Source organism: Martes martes (assembly GCF_963455335.1).
Source record: "Martes martes genome assembly, chromosome: 11".
Lineage (NCBI taxonomy): Eukaryota > Metazoa > Chordata > Mammalia > Carnivora > Mustelidae > Martes > Martes martes.
The window spans coordinates 30,655,046-30,678,453 of NC_137899.1; the positions used below are offsets into that span (position 1 = coordinate 30,655,046).

The following is a 23,408-nucleotide window of genomic DNA, read 5'->3' on the forward strand; positions in this document are numbered from 1 at the left end:
AAAAAGACTCTTACACATTGGAACTACATATAGAACATACAGGTATTAGCAAAAGTTGTCCAGGACAATTTCTCTCCACTCTTTAAAGAGTTTTAAGCAATTCACTTTGAGATTCCATATGGACCAGAGAAACTGATGATATCCACATTTTAGCTTAAATTTTTTTTATATTGTGCTATCAATCTAATTATCACATTTGCACCATTCATTGGAGTTATTTGGTTTTGAGTGTCCACAATATGTACCTAGCATAACCTCTTCTTCATCTTTATTCAAATGAATGCATACAACTGTAAAGTATTATGTAAAATCAACCTAAATATTTTCCTGCCATGCCAGGAGAACTATTTAAGTAGTCAAAAATCCCTATTTGATTTCAATGACAGTATGTGGTTTCCAATTTCATGCAATAGCGTTGAGTACTTAAAGCTTATGCCTTTAAGCAACTAAGTCCATGATTTACACGAAGTAGGTAGAGTTACAATCTAAAGAGATTTATTGTGGATAGAAGTAGTTGGCATAATTTAATTCTAACATATATGCTTTATTATAATAGAATTTAATACTCAAGGAGATGAACTTCATCTTTAATCACATGAGATACAACTGTGAGAAGGAGAAATAAAAATGAAATCCAGATTTTAGAGAATACTTGATTTCATTCACATATACCTCTCTTCTACCTCTGCCTTGTCTAATATGAAAAGTGAAAAATTTTTTGTTGTAATACTTAATGTCCAAAGTACTAAATGCTGTTATATAGTTAATAATATAAAATGTTCTCTTAACATATCTTCTAATAAATGGAGACTTCTTGGCATTTATAATAATTCACATGTAATATATAATTTAATATTATAATATATATACACAAATAGTTATATGGTGTGCATAGGTATTATATCTATTAATTTTGTAAATAATTTCTGAATACAATGAAAATTTAGAACTTTAAAATTTTAAAATCTGTTTATATTTATTAATATTTTATAAAAATGTTAGTTTTCTAAAGATAGGTATTTATATTTGAAAAGATATTCTCAGAGAATTTAAGAAAAACATATACGGGCACCTGGTTGCCTCAGTCGTAAGAGTATACAAATTACTGATCCAGGATCATGAGCTTGAGCTCCATGTTGGGTGTAGACATCACTTAAATAAATAAATAAACTTAAAAAACATATAGAGCAAAAGTAATGAAATAATTATAACAAAATAAAAATAACATGGGAGTATTAATCTGATGCTTTAAAAGCTGAGTCAGACCTGGGTTAAAATTATTCAGGCAACATTTTTCATTTGCTGTGTGCCTATCAGAAAGTTATTTAGGATCTATGAGTCTCAGTCTCCTCAACTAAACTGGGATTAATGATAGAGCATAATGCCTTAGTACTTTTTACTCAATCACTAGCTATTATCTTATTCTTAAAATAAGAAATCATGTTTATTTGATTTGAATATTTCCACATCTGCTTAGTTCTCACACCATTCACTGTACTGTGGGATGACTTGGGTGAGAACTCTATATGAATTGTTTCTTCCTTTTAAGGACAGATAACAGAGTTTAAGCCCATACTTGATGTAAGGAGAGGTGGATTTAATAGAATTGGTACTGAATATTAATCTGTACCCATTTTTGTTACAAAGGTAAATTATATTTTGTTCATTAGAATTTTCATGAAATTCCAGTCTTCCAAGTGTGGAGGACTATAAATTATAGTTACTCTTTCATTAAAGTGTTACATGGCATAAATCACTGTCAGTCAAAAGGCGAATACAGCAACTGTTTAATAGTTGTAACAGAACCGTACTGTGTCAACTTAGATAAGCTGGAACTACATTTCCTAGAGTTCTCTTTCCCATAAACTAGTTAAGATTGACTATAAAAGAAATCTGCATGAGAGGTAGAAGGCAGAAGTTGAATTGCAACCATAAAATTCTCAAAGTTGTTCTGATCTGCTGGCCAACCACCTTGCTAGCATGGGGTAGCATCTAGGCCTGCAGCTCCTTCACCTTCTACCGATCTTATTTGTTAGCTTCTGTAAGACCTGGTCCTGGAACTCGTGCAGCTCCATAGCAGAAAATACCAAATTCTTCTGTAGGTCAACCAACTCAACAAAGTTGGAGGTAGTGAAAGAGACACTGATTCTAGTTTGTCCTTGTGGACCCCAGTTTATCCTTATAGGGTTCAGTCTGTCCTTGCTCTTCCAACTTCATGGGAGCTTTTCTTCCCTAATGCCAGTCTTGGTGACTTAGGACAACTTCAGGACCATTACTTGACTCAGTGGCAATAGATTGCAGAAATCCACAGAATTCTCCACCATCTTCCACAACTGTATAAGGTCAAATCCCTGTAATAAAATCCTTTTTAACATCACTCATACAAGTTCTGGTCTCTGATCAAACCCTAAATTACATAAGGAGATACCTTATTTCCATAAAACAGCTCGCTATGATATGTGATATAAAGGGAATACGGATTTGATCCATTTAAAAAGAAAACACAAGTTATTAGCTGATCATTGTATTTGTTTCTAAATGTGAATGGTTCCTCTCTTTTAAGAGCATATTAAGATCTAGAACCAATAAGTTATATTAATTTTGGTATCACTTCAAACACAAAACTAGTGCTCACTTCAGCAGCACATATACAAACACAAAACTAAAAAATATTTTGATTCACACACAGGCACACACACATATACACACACATCTATATAGCATACAGTATAGAGAATACAATATATTTAGTATGTTTAGCACTCAATTTGAATGTAATTATGACAATCTCCAAGAATGTTCTGCTCTGAATACATAAAAGCTAAAAAGAAAATTTAAGATTCTCAGTCTCCTGAAATAGTGTCAAATTCTAGATATCATAACTTTGCATCCTGTTTTCCTTACCACTCTTAAAAATGTGGTAAAGAGAAATATATAAAAATTATATGATATAAATAGAACTTAAGGAAGTTTTGTGATGGACTATAGACATAAGATTTTTATTGCTACATGACCAAATCAAAGAAAAACAGTCAAATGTTGATCATGGCCTAGTTGCCTTGAGACAGAGCATATCCAAGAAAAATATTCCCAGAGTTAAATCTATGGGATGTTAAATCTATGATATGATGGTCAACATACACTCAGAAATGAGTAGAAATCCATTCCTGAAGATGTTCAAGTGCATAAAGAAGCAGAATACCAATGAGGACTATTAGATACTACATGTCAGGGGTGCCTGGATGGCTCAGTGGGTTGGGCCTCTGCCTTCGGCTCAGGTCATGAGAGTCCTGGGATCGAGCCCCACGTCGGGCTCTCTGCTCAGTGGGGAGCCTGCTTCCCCCTCTCTTCTCTGCCTGCCTCTCTACCTACTTGTGATCTCTCTCTCTCTCTCTGTCAAATAAATAAATAAATAAAATCTTTAGGGGGGGGGGAAGGAAAGAAACTGCATGTCAGTTTGACCGGCAACACCTGCTGACTATGTAGTTAGAAGTCAATGGCCAAAATCCCAGAGGAACTACCCAAACATTCTAATAAACCCTTCAAAGTATAAAATGCTTACTCTACTCTGAAAGTATGTACACTGATACCTGAGTGATATACAGTGTGTAATCGAATCTACATAACAGTTTGTTAACCAATGTCAAATATTTCAATTTTATTCTAACCAGTGAAGGATACAATTAAAATTTCCAGTTAACAACAACAACAACAACTCAATCTAAAATCCCCAAACCTTCTGAGTGTTTTTATATATTGTCTCTATTTTAAGTGCTAGCCTTACTTTGCAAATGCATTTGAATTTTAATCCTGAATCTAAAAGATTAAAAAAAACCCTAAATTTATGTATATGAGACCTGGTCCATGGAAATTCAAATACAATAATTACTATCTTATTTTGCCATATTAGAAAAAATATTAATTGAAAATATGAATAAAATCTAGTTTCTAAAAAAACTTTAATGACAAAGCTTCATTTTCTATATATCTTATGCCTAAAATAAAAAACTGGTTCTTCAGTTGCTTTGAAAGAAAATATGTACCTTATAACCAAATACGAGTTACATAAATTAGTTAATAAAAATAATGCATTTAGAATAGCTGGTATATAGAGTAAACTCCCACATACATTTATATATAAAATATACATATATATTTTAGTCCACTTACATGGTATTTTTCTTTTTTTATTGCAGTGTAGTTGACACACAATGCTACATTATTTTCAGTTGTATAACATGATTAGACAACTCTATATGTTCTACTATGCTCACCACATTATTATTACTTCTGAATGCTGAATTTAAACTATAATCATTTTGCTCAGTTTACCTGATACTGACCCCCAAGCAGAAATAAACACACATATGTGCATGTGCATGAAAGTCTATGCTCATTCCTGTAGCTTTTATAAGATTTTTACTGGCTTTCACGAAAAATCAGTGATCTGTACACCTGAAGTGTCATCAGATTTCATCATGGGAATCATATTTAAAAATGGACACAGTGACCATAGTCTTTCACCATTTAAAACGCCCACAGAAATTATAACCAATATTGTCAAGAACTGTAAATGGTCTGTGATTTTGTCTAACTTATAACAAGTTACTAAAATAGTTTCATGGATGCTGGCAGAAGTTACACGGTTCCTGAATCAGAGATAAAGGACATTGTTACTCACAAAAATAACAATAGTCTTAGAATCAGCATTTCTTATGCTAGCTCCCCAGCTCCAATTCCCAGTGGGCAGAATGAAAAGGGCCAGGTGACAACCTACACAGGCAATGAGGTGCATTACAGCAGAGGAGCCCTGGGTTAAGGGAACCTGAATATTTTATACTAGTCAGAAGCATACTGGCCATTACATTTTGTGAGAGATATTAGTTTATTGTATTGGGCAGTAAGCATACCTGCCCTTTGTACCAAGCGAGTCTCAAAGACTGCAAACCAGCCTTTTTTTTTTTTTTTTTTTTTTGCAAACCACCCTTTTAAGAGAGAGATACTACCTTCCAGATCTCTTCACTGTATAAGTATCTTTTAGGATTTTCTGCAAAGTAAACAGTCAGTGCCTCTATTCCATCAGATGTGCAGAACTGTGTGAAAGAACCATGAAAAATTATCTCCCAACAACTATACATTAAGGTTTTGAGGTTTAATGAAGACCTAAGATGTTTGTAGAATTAAGAGGGAATTCAGTTACCATTTAAAAAAATGTTAATATGACTTGAAGTCCCTAAAACAAAATAAAAAAATAAAAAAAGTTGATATCAACTTTGACCTTTGAAAAAGTAAATGAAGTTCAAGGGTTAATGTGCATTTTGGATTATAATGAAACTTAAGATGTCTGTGTGGCTTCAAATTCTCCACTGCATTCACTTGGCAAAAAACAGCATTGCTAAGGCCCTGCAATTTGAGCCATGATAAATTTGATAGACATGTTATAATATGCATCATAGCATTAAAAATGAATAACTAAAGGCAAAAATATAAAAATAAATCCTTCAAGAATTGGAAAAATGTCCCAAAATTCAGGTGCATGACAATACGCTTTGAAATGTATCCAACAATAGCAATGTTATGAGAATCTGCTTTTTTGTGTTCATCTCAGATGGTTGAAATTTTGATTTCCAATGACGTTCAAAATATTTCTAACAGTCATACGGTTGCCATTTGGTTTTATTGAAACTTAGTGCAAAGAGAGATGGTTTAGTAGGATAAACAAAGAAGATACAGAGAGCTATTGATTTGAAACAGATTCTTTTACCAGCTTAGCATGTATTCAGTTTTCATTTACAAAACAGGGTCAAGGAAGTTAATCCCTCAATAGAAATGTTATTATGAATAACAAAGTGGATTTTAAGGACCAGAAAAAATATCACAAATGAAAGTAAAGGTGAATAATAGCAGTCAGAATAGAGATATCTGGATTGCATTTATCTCCTTATTCAGGGACTCTGTCCAATAATATTACATATAATTTTTTTCAAATTACAATCTCAAGTTACAACAATGGAAAAGTTCATGAGCATTTAACTCCCCTAATACAGAAATGCCACAACTGTATAATAGTGTAGAACCTACTACACCAAGAAAGCATATTAGTTTATATCTAGTATATTCACTTCCACAATAGGAAAAAATAAATACAGATTAATGATGTTGTCAGAAATGTCGTTATTAGCAGCCTAAGATCCATTTATATTCTCTCTCTCCCTCCAACTACACATAGATGAAGAAAGAAAGGGAATATAAATGTCTCCCAGATTGCAGATTCCCTCTTTACCACAAAGTCCATCTTTGTGGAGTAGTTACTTGAATTCCAGCTGCTGATTTAACATATGTATTTGATGCAAAACTGAGCCATAAGAAATGATGTTGTGTATCTTTCCAGCTGCCTGGGAAAATGGGAAGGGGCTCAATGTTTTGTATGATGCTACATTCGGTAAACTGTGTAGGGTAAGGAACTATGGATGGACAGGAACTATGTAAATTCAATCTAGTGGCATATCCTGACTTCCCAGGTGGCTGTGCCATCTTAACCATCTTAACCAGATTTAAGACTGATCCACTTTCAAGATATATAAAATCAGTCAGTGTCTTTGCCTCACTTTTCCTATTGTACTCTTGCATCTGAATCTAATTCCAAGAAGGCAGCACTTCCTCCAGGAAGGTTTGTTTAAAGGAGCTTTATTGGGGCACCTGGGTAGCTCAGTTGGTTAAGTCTCTGCCTTCAGCTCGGGTCATGATCCCAGGACCCTGGGATCGAGCCCTGTGTTGAGCACCCTGCTCAGAAGGGAGTTTGCTTCTCCCCCTCCCTCTGCTGCTCTCCCTGCTTAGGGTCTCTCACTCACTTGCTCTCTCTCTCTAATAAATGAATAAAATCTTTAAAAAGTATATATGAACTTTATTTCTAGAGGACTTCTTAAGAAAACACTAAAACCAGAGGGAACAGTAAACTCAGATTCTAGAAACCATGGAGTGTACTCAAGGACGTCACTAGTTTACTTTTCTCTAAATGTTCAGGTCAGTTCTTATTTTGGTTACAATTCTATCTTGCAGTCCTAATGGCTGCAAAAACTACTCAAGCCTCATTCTTGTGGTTTTTAGCATTCACAGGGGCTCTTTGAAAGGAATTTCTGTCCACATGTCACAGCTGACTATTATTTACTCAAGATAGAGTGCAGAATTTCTATCAACCTATGTGTCACTTTAAAAATCAATCATATTGAATGAAAGTTCTCAAAAACTCCTTATGCTTAGTCTTTATTTCTAAGTGGTTAAGAAATTACTGGTAAAAATATTAATGGTATCCAGGAAATCAACCAATTGCTATTTTCTAAAATCACATATTAAGAAAGAAATGGAAAAAATGCATCTGTGTATTAAAGTCCAAAATAATGAATAAATGTATTTATTTAAATATGTATTTTATTTAAATAAAATATTTTATTTAAATATGTATTTATGTATTTTATTTGTATTTTATTTATTTTAAATATGTATGTATTTTATTTAAATAAAATACATACATATTTAATGTATTTTATTTAAATACATTTATTTAAATAAATGTATTTTATTTAAATAAAATAAATATGTAAATTGAAGTACATAAATGAGGCTCCCTGAAAAGAAAACAAATTTTAACAAAATGCATTTGGAGTGCATAAAATATATTTTGAATTACAGGTCAATGAAAAGCACTATTAAAGGAATAAAATGGGTTAACAGAAAAACAATAGGAAATATATTTTAATAATTGAATGTATTTTTTAGTGTTTGGTGTTTAGTATTTGGAGCTAGAGGAAAGATACATTTTTTGAACAAAAATATATGAAAACTATTGTGTTTTTCTTTCATTAAATAAGTGCTAACAAAGAGAAAACAAAATATATCGCAATTGAATTTATTTAATTCAAAAGAATGTAGAATAATAACCAAAGAACATTTTATCATGTTACATTAATTAGTTCACTTTTGAGAAGATTAATATGACTAATATTGCCATACCATTAAACCTTCATAAATTTACATCTCTCAATGCACACATAATTATCTGTCTCTACCATAAGGTATGTGACATGATTTGTAAGTTGTCAGCATGTTTATTACAACGCAGTATGAAATGGTCAGGTGCCATTAATACCTTGTATCATATAGCAAACTCTTCATGTCTTAGTTCCTTTTAATTTAGTATTTTGAATCCCATAAGCATTTTCAATAAGCCTGGATAGTGAACTAAAGTTGCCCTTCTTAGGGAGGAAACCTCCCAGGTCACAGTCAGGGTTACCGATAGGGCATTGTGCAGCTCATCACTTCACTGCAGCTGCTGAACTCACTGCATCTGGGCTAACACCAGAATCCCTCTGTTTAGTACTGATACCAGAATGGGAGGGTAGGGAAGGGAAGAAGAGGAGAGGAGGGATAGGCAGAGGGGAGCCACAAAATATGAGGTAAATGCACTGAGGTGAATTTTGGAAACCACAAACACAAAAGATTATCGGCAATCTTAGCAAATGAATGAGCTGATTCACTCATTAAATCATATGCTCTGTACTTGGCTATAGAGCTTATTATAAAATCCAGGTATTTTTTGTCAGATCAGTATCAGATTATCTTTAATTTTCAAACTGAATTAAATTCAGAATAGTGTAACACCTCAGTGGTCATGATCTTTAAAGAGGACCAAATTAATTACATTAATGATGTTTTCATTAGAAATTGCCTAAGCAACTCTATTAAATATACCATAATACTAATAGCTAGTATTTGTATCATGCATTACAACCTATATAATAATTTCACTTGTTATTGTTTCGGTCTTACAGGAATGCTGTGAGGTGGTTGTCATGCCAAACACTCTTGATGAAATCAGAACAGGTATTAAGTAGAATCTTCACTGTTTAGTTTCTGTGTATTAATAGGCAAGTTCAAATCCATATATGCCATATGACACCAAAAACTTCAACAGAGGCACAGAAATTCTGATCTCAACTTCTAGCATGTACTCAAAATGTTCTAAAATTTTGAATGAAAAGATTTTGAATGGATATTCTGGATCATTCTATTTCCTGATCAAGAAAATGGGGGTAGTGATACCCATCTCATAAAGTTATTATTAAAATTACATTAACAAAATAGCATTTAAGTTATCATACTACTCAACACAGGAAAGATTCTCAATAATTCTGTGTTTCATGTCTTCACTTGTTAAACTTTGATAGGAAGAGAAAGAGTCTGTTTTTTTGTGTGTGTTTTTTTAATTTATTTATTTGACAGACAGAGATGACAGGTAGGCAGAGAGGCAGGCAGAGAGAGAGAGGGAAGCAAGCTCCCCGCTGAGCAGAGAGCCCCACGTGGGGCTCGATCCCGGGACCCTGGGATCATGGCCTGAGCCAAAGGCAGAGGCTTAACCCACTGAGCCACCCACGTGCCCCGAAAGAGTCTGTTTTTAAAAGTCACACCAGTAAAATATCAATTTCTATCTGTCCTTAGTTATTATCACATTGAAATCTTTCAACATAATCTGTTAAAAGTAAACATGGCATTGTGACATTAATTATTCTTTGTGTATTCAGTCATGTGTTTTGCCTTATACTTGTGAAGTATTTTCTTTTTTTAAATAATTTTCGTGAAAACTATTAATCTTGTTTGTCACAACTATAAAACATGTAATGTCACATGTAATGTCTCACGTAATGGGTAACATAATAAAGCATTCCAAAACTTAAAGTACTTCATAAGTAGAGTTAATGAGTCCTTGGGAGTATCAACATAAAATCCCTAACTTCTCTGGACTCCTACTTCATTGTTCTTTCTATTTACCCCTTTCCAATAGTCCTAACATATGCATCAATTTGGGAAGGTTTAATATTTGATAGAACACACTTTTTCTGGGTCCATTTTCACATAATTAGAAAAATGTTTATTGTGCTATGAAGGTGTTATGTAACTTATCAATACTGTATTTAAAATAAAATTTTCAAGGATGAAATTTCCCATGTTTGCTAATACAGAGTTAATCAAGGATGGGGGTTATCTGTACTTTGTGCTCCTTTAACTACCTTCCTTTACCTATAGCAAACACTGCTACCAGATTGAGGCATTCTTTCCCCATGAACTCAGATTCCACCTCTAAATCATTCTAAACATATACATCATCTTGGGCAACTGCTATCAATCAATCAAGGTGTCCCTTGAAAATATCTACATACCTACATACATATACATTCACGTTAATGTATGTTTTTAACCACCTAAGGTAAATTTCTTCTAAATACCAATATATAAACAAAACATTTAGATTTTTTCTTGTTTTAGAAATCCAAAAACATCTAAGACAAAACATAACACAAATTATATATGTTTTCAATCCTGTAATTCATTTTACTTTATTGATTTAAATGATTATAACTGCTTTTTATGATCTGTGCTATATAGCTGGCTAATAGTTGGCTATATCTCAAAACAGCAACCCACTTAATTTTACTGACAAAAGTTTACTTTAGGAAAAATGGCCTATATCTTTTTACAATGGTAAAACCATTGTAGAGCTGCTTACCATTCCTCTTTTTTTTTCCCATAGCACCCAGGACAATGTCTGTTATGTCATTACTCAATCTATATTTATTGAAGAAGCCAGCGTGTATGAAAGGAAGGAAGGAAGGGAGAGGAAAGGAAAGGAAAAGAAAAGAAAGAAAAGAATAGAATGGAAAAAAAGGAGTGGTAATTTAATCGTGACTCAGAGTAAAAAAATTTCATATCATCCAAAAGGAATTAAAGAGCAATTAACATATGAAAACCAATTTGTACAAAGAAGGTGACTTACTGAATACGAGTACATATGCTGCAAAATTGCTTTTGTCAATTACCTTTTACATATATATAAATCCTCAAAGGGAACATATTTTTGCTTTATTTAGGCATGTTGTTACTTTTACCTACTTTCTTTAAATAAAATGTCAATATCTGAAATTAAATATTTTGTTTCTAAAGTGATTAAGTACACAGGTAAAGTATGGTATTTATTTAATATAATACTGAACAAAAGTGATGATAGAGTAACAGATCACTTACGCAATTACTGAGATGATTTAGTAGACTGATACTTACCAGGATATCTTTGCCAGCCCACTTGCATTCATCTCTTCTGGTATAAGATACTGGCCACACAATCTGAGGATGGAGAAAAACACAACTTTATGCCATGTTAAGTTCTCTAAGTGATCCACCATTACAGACTGTTTCACCAAGTTGGGGCAACTTAGATAAAGAAAGTTCCACAAAACACTATGTGACAGGGACTTTTCAGCTTAGACTTTGCAGTGGCATCAGTTAATTGGTATGAACTTAAACCATTCCATCTCTGTCTACCCGTCAGACTTTGCTGTATATGAAAGTTGAGCAACACACAATTTATGTAGTCAACAGAGCTAAGTAGTGTAGAGAAGACAACTATCAGGCACACGAGGAGGATGTGAAAATCTAGGGAAGAGAGGTAGAAATAAACGTAACATGAGGCTTACATTCTTCTAAATCAATCTGTCTTTACCATGAAATAGTGATCATGAAATTTAACAGAGAGAAAGAGATCACAAGTAGGCAGAGAGGAAGGCAGAGAAAGAGGGGGAAGCAGATACCCTGCTGAGCAGATTCCAGGACTCTGAGTTCGATTCCAGGACCCTGAGATCATGACCTGAGCCGAAGGCAGAGGCTTTAACCCACTGAGCCACCCAGGCACCCCTGATCATGAAATTTAAACACTGGGTACTCTGCATCCTATTCTCTAATTCAAATCTTAGCATAACACACTAGAATGAGCCACTAAGAGGGTTTAGAAAACCCCATCTTAGAAAGGAATCTTTTTTTTTTTTTTGGACAGGACGTGGGTAAGAGTAGCATTGTATACTTTCTGGTGATAAAGAAGGAAATGAAGAAGCAAATAGCTCTAAAAGCTTCACCACTGTGGGAAAAACTTACACTAACTGAAAAACATTTGTGTTTTCATCCCTAATATTTCACATTCATCCTTTGATAACATTTTTGCTAAATTTGAAAGGTTCCTATATTCTATGACTACAGTGACAGTGGTAGTTAAGACAAGACTTTTTTGGTAGTTTAGAGGACTGTGGGTATATTTTCCTCATAATATTAATGTAAATATCCTCCTCTAAATTTTAATATAAAATTTTTCAGTTCGCCAGGTCAATTCAAATGACTATTATCTGTATTGGGGCAGAACAATTTAATTTTTTTAAAATTCATCTTTCTCTTCTGGTAAGAGTTAATTTAAAAAAATGTATGTAAAAAAAATCCAAACATTGTGGCAATCATTTATGTCTACTAGATAGCTTTTAGTCTCAAAATGACTGATCATCATTTATTTGGGAACCTCTTGTTAATTCATTATATACGGTCATGAACTTGTACAAGGACTGTGATATTCAATCTAGAGACTCAAAAAACAAAATACAACAAATTTATAAGCAAGAATGTAGAACATACTGAAACAACCTATGATGGACCTATTTCAGGTCCATGTCACAATTTTAAAAACCCTAGAAATTTTTGAGTATGGATTCATTTTTATCATTTGAAGCTTTTAATTCATGTATTCTTTTCTTTTTCATGTGCTTTTCCTTTCATGTATATCTTTGTATGTAAATTAAAAATATCATTTGACCTGTTCCACAAAGTTCTTATATAGTAATCACATAATAAAAAAACAATGTAACAATGGTAAATGCATATCCTTAAAATTCACATTACCCTGACTTCTGAATTCCTACAGCCAAATGCTGGGTAGTTCGTTCCACAGGTTCCACAGCCCCATCTTTACGTCGGCTGTGGAAAACCCAAGTGATCTATTCTTAAAGTTTACAATGGGAGGCTAAAATACAACTTTTATTAAAGACACAATAATAATAACACAGTGTAGGGCTAAGATTTATGGACTTTCATATTAAGCTTGCCAGCTACATTACATAAAACTTACAGATTATTAAAACATGTAATTTTTAATTAAAACAGGCAAGTTTTTTTCTCATGATTTTTTAGCTCTTGACTGTTGTTGAGAAGCATGGGCCTCATTTTATCATTACTCTCTTATGTCAAATGTTAATGAAAATAATTTTGGTAACATTTATGATTAATTCTCTCATACTTAAAGGAGTATGAACTCTCAACTTTCTAGAGTTCCAGAGTAAAAATATATAAATAAATAAAGCTTAAAAATCCGGCATGAGTAAAACAAATTCAGCCTATAAAATTCTACTTTGGGGGCGCCTGGGTGGCTTAGTGGGTTAAAGCCTCTGCCTTCGGCTCAGGTCATGATCCCAGGGTCCTGGGATCGAGCCCCACATCGGGCTCTCTGCTGAGCATAGAGCCTGCTTCTCTTCCTCTCTCTCCCCCTACCTCTCTGCCTACTTGTGATCTCTGTCTGTCAAATAAACAAATAAAATCTTTAAAAAATATATTAAAAAAATTCTACTTTGGAAAGCAATTTAATGAAGATAACTGTAAGTCAGTGGAATAAATATATATATATTTATTTTATATAAAAAATATGTATTTGTCATTTCTAACAGTAATAATTTCCACAAAGAATAATTCCTAACTTTTCAGTTACATTTGTTAACCTGTTGATATTTTGTCTTCTTTGCTCAAAAATTTCTCAGTTAACTAACAATGACAAACTTTCTTATTCTCATATTGAAAGGGCTTCATGATCTATATTACACTTTCCTTTCCTCATGCCTCTATGCTTCTATTCATGGCAGCCCCTCTTACTCATTATTTAGTAAGGAAGCATTTATGCCTTAAAGAAATAGCACCCTTTTATCAAGGCCTAGAATCTTTTCATGGTCCTTCCCAATCTGAGAATATGTTGTCTCTAACAAGGATTGGCCTACTATGCACTTATATGTTCATTATCTTATCTTTAATATTACAAGTCCCTCAAGAATTATTTGATATCCTAAAGTGACCCCTATAAAAAGTTTATCACAAGAGTAGAAGCTTCAGAAAATGTTGAATAACATTATACATAGGTTAAGAAGAATATTAATAGACAAATATATGTGAATTCTTAAGTAAACTGCATTTGCCCTACAGACAGTGTGATATAATTAAATAATATGTTTGGAATGAGATGCTTTATAATTAGAAATATGTCTTCCATTAGAATAATGATTTTAACCTTAAGAGCAGGAGCTATAACAATACTATGACATTGGGCAAGTCACCTAATTTTAATTAATTCACTACTTCAGTATATATTTATTACAAGTCTAGTTGGTAGAAGATACTGTGGTTATATCCCAGACATACAAATGGCTCTGGGATTTTCCTCATCTATAAAACAGTAGGTTGTCTCCTATGAAAATTAGGTCTTTTCAATTCTAGAACATACTATTTAAATTAAAAATCTTTATTATTTTATTATTTAGAGAAGAATGGTAAACATTAAATATATATTCTGAGGTATTATATACTCACATATTATCTATAGATACATGCACATTTATTTTTATTCAATATGTGAATTTTATAAAATGATAAAAGTGTTATAAACACTGAAATCTGAGCTGATATAATTATGAAGATATAAAATTTTTCTTAATCTTCTTAGAATTTTCATTCATGACATAAAAAGGATGACTTCTTTTCACTAAACAACAAAACCTGCTTATTTTATGACGTTTACAAAGGACTCCAAGGTAAGTACTTTTGTCATTTAAGGAAAATTAAACAGATAACCAGTTTTCTTAGGCAACAGATAACCTTTGTGATATTGCTATGATCTGAGAAGACTTAGAAATCAAGTAGATTGAAAAATCAGAAAAAGGAATATCAAAGGTGATTTTTAAATGCCATATATTAATCCCAAAGTATATCAGTAAGGGGCATTGCTGTCTTATATGATATATATAATGACTTAAATCTTTATGCACAGTCAGAATTTTAGTGTTTGAATAATAAGAAAGTAAAAGCCTTAGGTTCAGTGGTATACTCTATTAGAGATAATAATCAGTTTTGAATTTTATCTTCATTTGATCCTTAAAGCAATATTCTCCAACCAGAACAAAAGCTTTTTATAGAATTCAGTTACTTTTAAAAATTTATTGTCTGATCTGTTAAAGTTTATCAGAAGTTAAGGTACACCACCCTAAAGCCCTAAATGTTAAGAAGCAAAACTAACATACATAAAAACTGACGTGAATGTACTCTTAAAAAATGTTATACTAGCATTCTTACAAAAGCTACTGCATAAAAGATCTTTGTCCCTCAGAGAATTATGACTAGAAATACTAAGTGTGAAAAAATGACTGACTTTGAACATAGCATATGGACTCAGTAGCATAATTTCCACTAATTTTTCAATCCATTTTTATTTTCTGAACTGTATATGTTATTAATTAAATAAGTCAGAAGCACTATAAAGAATAAGGATAAAGACAATAGACTTCTAGTGTCTAAATGACCACATTTGTAAAAACTTCACACGGAAAACAGATCTTCTAGATGAGGGTTTGGCAAACTGTGTGTGTAAAAGGCCAGATAGTAAATATTTTAGGCTCTGTGAGCCAGATGATCTCAATCAGAACTATTCAATTCTGCCATTGTTGAATGAAAGCAAACATAGATAATATGTAAATGGCTGAGAGTGTCTCTGTTCTAAAAAACATTTTACAAAAACAGGTGACACACCAGATTAGGCATGTGTATGATGACTGTTGAACTCCACATTTGTTGGTACTACAGAGAGATGTTTAAATATTTTTTTCTTAAATATTTTTCTTTTATTTTATTTGACAGAGAGAAAGATCACAAGCAGGCAGAGAGGCAGGCAGAAGAGGGGGAACCAGGCTCCCCAGTGGCAGAGAGCCCCAGGACCCTGAGATCATGACCTGGGCCAAAGGCAGAGGTTAACCCACTAAGCAACCCAGGCGCCCCCTTCCCCAAGAGATGTATAAATTTATACATACATACATATATATACAACATTTCACATATGACATTAATTATGATATATGCCTATAATGATTCAGATATTTAGTTTTATGCAGCAAAAATTATATAAATATGGAAGGACAAGCTGAAGTTATAATGATCATTGAAAATACTACAGTTTCTTCCTTGATGATTTTTATGGTTTGCTGCATCCATTGATTCGTGATAAACAAATCAGTGCATTACTTTTACTTGCATCTGAAAAGATAAAATAATAATTTTAACAATTTTTCCAGTTGTCACACTGTTAAATAGCTATAGAATTAACTGTTAAATAGGTTGAGATGTTTTAAAAGAACTACAGTGTATATATTAGAATAAAGATACCTTTTGAAAATCCTTGATATTAACCAGGTTGAATGAAAATATGTGATCCTTTGCTCCAACATACAGCCTACTCCGTTCCTCATCCAAAAGGAAGGTATGATAACTGGAGCTGTTGGCCAAGCCATTGAAAGTGATCACATTGTTGGATTCCAACATTTCTGCAAGGTAACAAAGCAAGACATTGGGTGTTAATGTGAGGTCCTACATGAGCATGGGCTATTGGTACATGGCAATCTAACTACTGCCTGCCATAGTTACCAATCAGTGGTTGTTCTTATTGATGGTACTAAGAAATATACAGGAGCATTTTTCTTTTTAACACTTCATTGAAATGGAAATCACACCCATTAGTTTGCTGATTTCATACTCAAGACCACACACTCCTTCAAAAGAAAGGGACAGAAATACCTCATCACTCAACTAATCTAATGGATCTCTCTGCATGCAATGATAGAAAGAAATGCTCAGCATTGTATACAAAATGTCTTTAATATTACAAAGACTTTTTTAAGGGGTTTCATCTGTTCCAAGTTGCTATCTAGAAGGATAAGCATAGGGGCCAAAAGAGCAGAAGTAGTATGGGGGAAACATTTTAAACTCCTAGTTGTTTGAGCCTTTTTTTTTTTTTTTTTTTGATTTTTTAAAAAATTCCTTTGAGATATATATAGAGAGAGCATGAGCAGGGTGAGAGGTAGAGAGAGAGAGAGAAGCAGACTCCCTGCTGAGCAGGGAGCCCAATGTGGGGCTCAATCCCAGGACTCTGGGATCATGACCTGAGCAGAAGACAGACGCTTAACTGACTGAGTCACCTAGGCACCCGTAGGGCTTCCTTTCAGTGACGAATTTTTACATGTCTTTTTGACCATGAAATCATTAATTCTACTAAGTCTTTTGTAATATTTTATAACTGACATATATAGAGAAACCAAGTTAGGTTTTTATGAAAACATAAGTTATATGAATTTTACTATCTGACTTCAAATTTTTCAGTTTGTTATCATTCTTTTATTTGTTTTAGCTGTAAAGGGGCAAATGCTGAACTTTCAGACCTATACATAAGTGAGAAAAACATTTTTAAAAAAATAATAATAATGTTAATTGTAAGTCCACTTTTGCTTTAGAAAGGCAGTTGTTGAGAATCACCAAAGAGGTTTTCTTTAACTATTGGCTTCAAAAAAATTATGTATAATGCCACCACAAACCCCCTTCCAAGGGATAGAAATTGAGGATTCTCCAAAACTGTGTCCTGAATCAATGATACAGATTTTTCCAATGCACAGATAGTAGAACCCTTTCATCAACACCCGCAAAATGTAGAATGTGTTTTCCAAGGACAGGAAGCAGCAATGCAGACCCTTCCTCTGCCCCAGCCCTGACCCCAGGTCATTAACCCTTTGACAAATTTCCCTTCTTTATTGATTTTTCCTACTGCCTTCTTCATATTACCAAAAATGCTATTTCAGTGGAAGATAAAATTCAAACTCCTTAACTTAGCCAGGTCACTACCATTATGAATTTAGACACTAACCCAATATTCCTCCCTCATGTCTTGCATCCTATAGGAAAACGGGCTCTGCATTTGCCACTTTTTAGCCTTTGCTTCTATTGTTTCTGACATCTACAATGATACACCACCTTAACAAAAAAGTATTGATTCTTAAGAGCTAGTTCAAATGCATGCTCCAAGAAATTCTCATAGAAATAATTTCTTTATAATGTTTGCTTAAATTACTGATTGCTTCTATCACACTGTCAATCATTCATATAAATGACTTATTTGCCAGAATTAACATTCCCTCTCATCAGGAAATACAGAATTAATAGCTCACTATTCACAACTCACATGATTTCTTTTCCTTATTACCAGTCAGTAAATATTAAATTGAACGTTCATTTCTATCCATTGATTTATCTATCCATCCACCTAATACATAAAAATACAAGAATTAACAAATTATTAAAAGATGATTGTCTAATTCACTCATGAAAAACAGTAAAATATTGGACTAGCCTTATCCTTCCCTACACCCAACCAAAAAAAAAAAAAAAGGAAGAAAGGAAGGAAGGAAGGAAGGGAAAAGGGAGGAAGGAAGGAAGGAGAGATGGAGTGAGAATTTCATTCATGAGTTATATCTGAAATAAATGAGAGTTAATTAGTCTTCAAAGAGAAAAAACAGAATTCACTACATGATATCTGAATTTAAATCTCAGCCCCTTGCCAGTGTCCCAATATCTGCAAATAATCAATGCTACAGAGATCAATATAAGACTGAAATTTCACGTACCCTGAGCTGTGTGAGGACAGAAAGGACTACTACGAGAAGCAGGGGCTACGTTACTGGATATGTTCACTGACTGACTGAATAGCTGTTCAAGAAGATACTAATTATCAAATAGAGAAGATACCCTTCGACATGCCTTCCAATTCTAAAATCTATAATAATTCTACCCTAATACAAGAAAAATCAAATACATAGGGAATTAGGCAAACTGACAAAAAAGTCAGCTGGGTCTAAACCAAGACAATTATATAAATATTAAGCAACAGGAGGATTCCTTAAAAGACACAAAGGTGGATTTTAATTGGAAACACATAGAAACTACATAAGGGAGCTCTAAGCATCAAGTGGAAGTAGTTATAGGAAGATAACTACTATATCTACAGAACGTGGAGTCAGCCAGGTATAGATCAGAACACAGTACTTACTAGCTATGCAAACTAGGATGAACTCCTTATGCTACCTGGACCTCAGTTTTTGGAAAAGGGGGGTTAATAATACATCTTCTAAGAGTTATTATGAAGGTGAAGTTAGATAATTCATGTAAAATACCTAGAACAATTGTTTACGTAGTTAAGCACACAATCACCTGTGTGAATAAGTAGAGGTAAAACATTAATATGTTCAACATGCTTGACTAGAAGTAGGAAATTAAGGTCCAGATGGAGCATACTGAAAAGTTACTTTTCTACCAAATATGCTAACTTGTTAACACTACAATTTTGCCTGGTGAAGGGATAAATAAGAAGAGCAATATGTTCTTTGGTTTACATTAATATTAAATATAAATGCCATTTTAAGAACAGTGAAATATTCTTTTTGTTTGCCAACTTCTGTAACCTAAATTTTATTATTTTTAATTTTTTAAAGATTTTATTTATTTATTACACAGAGAGATCACAAGTAGGCAGAGAGGCAAGCAAAAAGAGAGGGGGAAGCAGGCTCCCTGCTGAGCAGAGAGCCCAATGTGGGGCTTGATCCTAGGACCCTGGGATCATGACCTGAGCTGAAGGCAGAGGCTTAACCCACTGAGCCACCCAGGTGACCCTGTAACCTAAATTTTAAATAATAAATGTAATGCATATCTATATTGTAATTCCCAACAATGAAAATATTCACCCAATTGAAAAATAAGTTACAGGTTAAATTTTGTAAATTTGTGCGGCGAGAATCACTGGTTCCTCAATACAGACAACTTAGAGAAGTCTGTAGTGGTTTATGTATGACATCACAATGGAAACAAACAACACCTTAAAAAAAATGTTACTGCCAGATCATTTCATTAAACAAAAAGGCAGTATTTTCCTGGAGTATGGGTTAGCAGCTGTTTTCTCCATCACTTTCAAATATACTTGATTTTGCTTAATTATTCTTTTTAAATTCAATTTCTATCTATGAGGAATTTTATCTCTTTATAACCGAGGAAAGAGTCTTTTCGAGACCCTCATGGTACCTCCCTACCAGGGATTTTATATTTCTTTATAACCGAGAAAAGAAGGTATCCCACCAACTAACTAGGGAAAAAGAACCATGATCTTCCCTAATGAGTCAATTCTAATTCTCATTCTAATTATTTATTTATAAATTTTCAGATCTTTTTTTCTGAATTCATCATAGTCTCTAATGTAGCCACATTTGAAGAAAAAAAAAGTTAGTGTTTTAATGCACTACCAGTACATTATTTAAGAATTTGAAAAATTATTTTATGAACTGATGCTCTTCCTAAATGTTTATTTTAATACATAAAAAGAAAAAAGATGGGAGAATTTATATCAAAATCATACATGACTACTTATCTCCACATAATAAAGCTGGAATGTTCCTGTAGACTGATTATCTTTAGGACAAAAATAGATTTCTACAGATGATTATATTACAAAAACCGGGTCAGATTCTCAAAAGGCAATAAAATCAATAAATTTCTAGAATGCAAGACCGCCCAGAGTTAGACGTTTTTATAGTAGGATGAAGATCTGCCTGACCTTCAAATCCAAACAATAGTCACACTGTTCTTCATATTTCTGACTTCCATTTCTCATTCTCTCTCTCTCTCTTTCTCCTTTTTCTTACCCTTCTTCTAAATTTTATAGCGTGAATGGTAATAGGACCCTACCAGTTTCCGGATTCAAATTAAATGCCTGTATTCATTCATGGCTTTAGACTTATGCCCTTTTTCCATGACTTGAACTTTGTCCTTTCATAGAACAGTCAAAGATCCCATTTAAAGAAGTCAAAGCTGGATCAATACGAAGTCAAATATTTTGACTAAATGATGACTACATCCAGATATTTGTAAATATTGGAAAGTTCATTAAAGTCCAAAGTTTTGGATCCCACATTTTAGTGTTTCCTAAATTTCATAAATCAAAAATATTTCCAAAGCAAAATAGGAGCTAAAATAAAAGTTGGTCACTTTTTGTTTCATTATAAAAATAACAGAAACAAGTACTATTGACTATCATATCATTTCATACAAAAAAGGAGGCATTTTATTAAAGTAATAAAAAGAAGAGGAAGAAAACACACACACACAAAAGATAATTCTTAGATATGAATTAATTTATGTTGTAGAAAAATTTACCTTATTTTTACTACTTTATTTTTATTCCAAGATTTCTTTATTTTACTTTTTTAAAGATTTATTTTTTTATTTAAGAAAGAGAGAGAGAGTGCAACCAGGAAGAGGGAAGAGAGAAGCAGACTCCCTGCCGAGGGAGCCAGAGGCAGGGCTCACTCAATCCCAGGGACCCTGAGATCATGACCTGAGCAGAAATCAAGAGTTGGATGCTCAACTGACTGAGCCACCCAGGCGCCCCCCAAGGACTTGATTTTAAAACTACCACAGAGAAGGGTAATAACTTTCCGCAGACTTCTATTTGGCAACTACTCCTCTAAGATAAACTGTCAACGATGAACTCTGTTCCTAGCATGTCTAGCCAGTGCATCTTGCTATTACATAGATAGAGTCAATATTCGTGGATGTCTACATGCTTTTATTTCTTTAGTGATGCTGAGTCTATTTTCTCAATTAACAAAGTTTGGTAGGTATTATTCAAATATACTTAGAGAAATCTATCTTCTTCTTCCTCTATTTTTTTGTTTTGTTTTAAGGATTTGATTTATTTACTTGACAGAGAGAGATCACAAGTAGGCAGAGCAGCAGGCAGAGAGAGGGGGAAAGCAGGCTCCTTGCCGAGCAGACAGCCCAATGCAGGGCCCGATCCAAGGACCCTGAAATCATGACCTGAGTCGAAGGCAGAGGCTTAACCCACTGAGCCACCCAGGGGCCCTGAAAAATCTATCTTCTAATTTCAGTATCAGTAAACACTCAAAATAAGTACCAAAATTAAACACCCTGACCTGAGAGTAACTTTTACCTTACTACTTTCTCAGACCATGCCAGAGGCCACACAACACTCTATATAAACACAATCCCACCACCTTTGCCTAGAACATTTCTTAAAGTTCTTCCAACTCTTCTCTTTTTATTTGCTAATAGTCTGATCTCTAATGTCTCCCAACACATTGAATTTATGCCAGGACTCTCCTCTGACAGATGCTTGTTATTTGTAGATGATGTGAATAATCAGCTTCTTGACTTGGACAGACTCCCAGATCAAGGGATAAAGTGCCCACACTTGTGCTTCAGAAAAGTGAAGGTCCATTACCAGCTCAAGCCCAGCTTCTATGCTGCTAGATGTCACACAATGAACCACACTGTCAGGGAAGGAGAGTATATTTTTCCTCAAATATAGTTTTCCTCAATATGCTTGCAAAACATCAATTGCAGGCCTACCTGCAATATTAATCTGTTTTTCTGTTTTTCACTCTTTTTATAATGTGAAAAATATGTGTGGAGAGTTACTTCCTCATTGTTTAATCTAATTCAACATATATCCAGTCCTTATATATGTGTTACACATGGGCATTGGCTAACAACTATGTGGAATATAAAGATTAATAAAACCTTGATGGAAGTGCAACAAATGCCCTCAGAGAAGCAAAAACCAAATGAACAAAAATGAGAATAATAAGAGCTAAGAAATTTAGCAGAAGGGAAAAATTAATGCGTCCAGGAAAAGTAGATAATCCTTGGAGAACGTGCTTGACAATTAAACCTGGCCTTAAAAAAATGTGTAAGACTTTGTAAGCCCTTGACCAGCTGAATGAGATGTGGAAGAGCATTCCATATCAAAAGCTGCTGAATGATTTCTAGGTATATTCATTAGTCTCCCACAACAACAACGCTGTGAGGTAACAGTTTTCATTCCCATTTTTTCTCACGAGGAAAGTTACTCAGATAGATATTGGGAATATCCTAGGTCACAGAACTAGTGTGGTGTGAAGTCAAGATATCCACTCCCATCTGACACCAGGACACCAGGTTCTTTTGCTCTTACCCCATTCTATGTCTTAAATCTTTATATTATTTTAAATGCTCTGTACTTTAACTATTTTGCACAGTAGTAACTCCATGGGTAATCTTTTCTACAAGTGTTTCTTTTGCCACTAGTAGTATTTTACATGTCTTAAATGTCTATCTTCCAAGACAGATTTCCCTCTGAAGGCCACACAAAGGTTTATCAGAAACCTCTATTCAGATAGTGCACAGATCTGAGAGTTGTGACTTGGACAGAACTCACTCCCTTTTCTTCTTTCCATTACTGATATCATCACCTTTCTGTATGTTTTAAAACTGGTTGCAGGTATCATTGATCCAAATGATCACAAACCAGAACCTCTTCATCATCCACAGATTCATTCTATTACCTCAGTTTTGTATAAACCTGT

At 33.6% G+C, this 23,408-nt stretch overlaps 1 protein-coding gene across 1 annotated transcript in view; it reads right to left on the reverse strand.

Annotated features, from left to right (window-relative positions):
• Window positions 1-23,408, reverse strand: part of SEMA3A (semaphorin 3A) — a 207,798-nt gene that overhangs the window by 135,996 nt on the left and 48,394 nt on the right. The window contains exons 2-3 of the mRNA XM_080818971.1: window positions 16,339-16,496; window positions 11,113-11,175 (exon numbers count right to left, since the gene is read on the reverse strand). Coding sequence (XP_080675097.1) covers window positions 11,113-11,175; window positions 16,339-16,496 — 221 coding nt within the window. The remainder of the gene's footprint in view (window positions 1-11,112; window positions 11,176-16,338; window positions 16,497-23,408) is intronic.